The sequence below is a fragment of the Gekko japonicus genome, unplaced genomic scaffold (assembly GCF_001447785.1).
Source record: "Gekko japonicus isolate JY-2015 unplaced genomic scaffold, Gekko_japonicus_V1.1 scaffold2752, whole genome shotgun sequence".
NCBI classification, from domain to species: domain Eukaryota; kingdom Metazoa; phylum Chordata; class Lepidosauria; order Squamata; family Gekkonidae; genus Gekko; species Gekko japonicus.
In genome coordinates, this window is record NW_015159792.1 from 53,630 (window position 1) to 56,430 (window position 2,801).

General features: G+C 39.0%; 1 protein-coding gene across 1 annotated transcript in view; it reads right to left on the reverse strand.

Moving 5' to 3' along the window:
- The window catches only part of GPCPD1 (glycerophosphocholine phosphodiesterase 1), a 57,158-nt gene that overhangs the window by 11,948 nt on the left and 42,409 nt on the right, over positions 1–2,801 (reverse strand). Inside the window, exons 18-19 of the mRNA XM_015407314.1 lie at positions 2,350–2,485; positions 1,948–2,108 (exon numbers count right to left, since the gene is read on the reverse strand). Of these exons, the coding sequence (XP_015262800.1) occupies positions 1,948–2,108; positions 2,350–2,485 (297 nt within the window). The remainder of the gene's footprint in view (positions 1–1,947; positions 2,109–2,349; positions 2,486–2,801) is intronic.

Below are 2,801 nucleotides of genomic sequence, written 5' to 3' on the forward strand. Positions count from 1 at the left end.
GAAGTAAATATTGCAAAACAAACATTAATGTGGTATATGATTACAACTGCTAGAATGACGTACGCTCAATGCTGGAAGCAAGAAAAAACTCCTGATATTTGGGAGTGGTTAAAGAAGTTACTTTTTATGGTTGAAATGGACAAAATGACAAGAAAGCTCAAAAATCAAGAAACAGAAGACTTTTTTGCGGATTGGAAGGACTTTAGGGGGGGGTATGTGGAAGAAAAAAGGATATGAGATTACTTGTTACATGAATTATAAGTTTACCTATTGTGATATCCTAATAAAGAGTTTTTAAAAAACAAAAGGGAATTAGACAGATTCCTGGAGGAAAGCTAGATTTACAGCCAGGAGCACCCTAGAGACAAACACCGTTTTCAGGGTATAAGCTTTCAAGCGTTGAAGACCCCGTCAGTATTTTCATGGAAGAGAGGTCTATCAGTGGCTACTAGCCATGGTGACCAAAGGGAACCTCTACGTTCAAAGGCAGTCAACTTCCAAATGCCAGTGCCAGGAGGCAACATCAGGGGAAGTATGTACAAAGACAAATATGGTCACAGTCCATAGACATGAAAAGATAGAGCCATAGGAACTGTGTAAAGTGCGCTCAATGTTTCTTTAACAATAGCAATAATATTATAAATATGAAAATTACAAAAATGATACTAATACACTTGAATTGTAAATCCAGTTATAGAAGATAACAAAGACGGCGGGACGGTGGTCTCCGGAATGTGATGCCGTTTCGACAACGTCTTCTTCTGACCAAGAATCTATAAGTGGATGATGTGTGGAAAGTTGCACTTCAATAGAAAAGCTACCCAATTCACATGGAGTTCAATGACATTTTTCACCTATTTCTTTGCACAAGTATTGGAGAAAATTTCTCTCAGACGAAGTAAAACTTCATCCACTTATAGATTCTTGGTCAGAAGAAGACGTTGTTGAAACGGCATCACATTCCGGAGACCACCGTCCCGCCGTCTTTGTTATCTTCTGTAACTGGATTGATAATTTGAGTGTATTAGTATCATTCTTGTAATTTTCATATTTATAATATTATTGCTATTGTTAAAGAAACATTGAGCGCACTTTACACAGTTCCTATGGCTCTATCTTTTCATGTCTATGGACTGTGACCATATTTGTCTTTGTTCATGACAAGTCAGACCAGGTTTGTGTTCTCCTCCTCCCCACTGCCCTGCACTTTTGAAACCATGATTAGTACTAAGTTGGCAACAGCGTGAGCCCTAAACACCATCAGCACCAAACAACAATTTATATGTGGATGGAAGTAGACTGGCTCCAGAGTAATGCACAGGAGGTTAAAAAAAACCTCTAAGGGGATGCGCTCTTGAGTAAGACCCCCAATCATTTAACAAGTTTTGTGAGTCACAATAACCAACACCCTCCCAACTGCCAAAAAGATACATTAACCTAAGAACGTGCTATACACAGAAATTCTTAAAGCAAAGTCTATGGGGTTGCATCCAAAGTACTGCGAGTTGATATACTCATGGAATGCAACATTCCTGCCCTCCCCACACCTGCCCCCTACACTTCCTGAAACACTGCCCCATGGGTTCAGGGGACCTACAGGAATAGCAGATCTGTGGAGAAAGGGAGCACGGGTTAAAAAAAAAAACCTACCTCCAGAAGTGCCTCCAACCCTCTGAAACCACCACAAGGAATATCAGCATGCATAAATGCAATTCTTCGCTGGTTGATTCATTTAGTAAGGGTTCAATGCACACTGAACAGGCAGGTAAAGCCAAGCTTTTGGCAAACGGTAAAAAAACCAAATACAAACAGCCACATCTGGCCCAACAAAAACCAGTGTTTCACAACTGCCCTATTCCAGGACGCCCTGGACCTTAATTGTGTATTCAGATGGCAGCTAAGTATCCAGTGAAGAAAGAGTACAATAGTAAAATAATAATGCAATACCTGTCATATACTAGGCCATGAACACCACATGCTCTCAGCTTTTTCCTGTGCTCTGGGTCGTTTGCCTCATCGCCCCAGCAGAAGACAACCAAGCCTTTAGAAATTGCCTCATCAATCATTGATGGATTCTGTAACAACTCTTCTGTATGTGCATTGATTCCCTGAAAATGAAAATATAAAACTCTTAAAACATTTACATAAGACACTAGCTGAGCAAGAATCAATCTTTCTAGTTGTTAAATGAGTTTTAACAGTACACGAACACTTAAAAACACACTTTTCTTGGTTGAAAGACTGTAATAAATTCCTAGTTTTTTTGTTGTAGCAAAGAAAACAACATTTTAGGAAAAACCCCATCTTGATTTAGAATCAATTCACCAGTCAAAATGCTTTATTACTTACCAGGATATTTTCAAATTGTGCAAAGTTCATAGCAATAGATGTCGTACGACATCTGAGATCCATCAATTCTGGATAAGAATCACATTTTCCTTGAGTTAGAAATAATATGGGATATTTGTTTTGTTTCTGCCGGACCCTGTAAAGAACATTTGAACAAAGTTACAGCCTCAGACAACAAAGCTTCTAAAGTATAATTCTTAACATGGACAAAAACACATTACTCCTATATACCAATTAGTCTACAGAGGAAAAATACAGTAATATGAATGCAAATCTTTCACTTTTCCTTCCTTCATAAAATATGTACCAAATGGAGTTGAAGCCTGCCAATGATTTCCAGTGACAAAATGGAGGGTGATTTTAGCGAACTCCCCCCTCATACTGCACCGGCCCCTCCAGGGTAACATTCCTGGAGAGTATTTTGGAGCACAAGGGGAAACTGAGATTTTTCA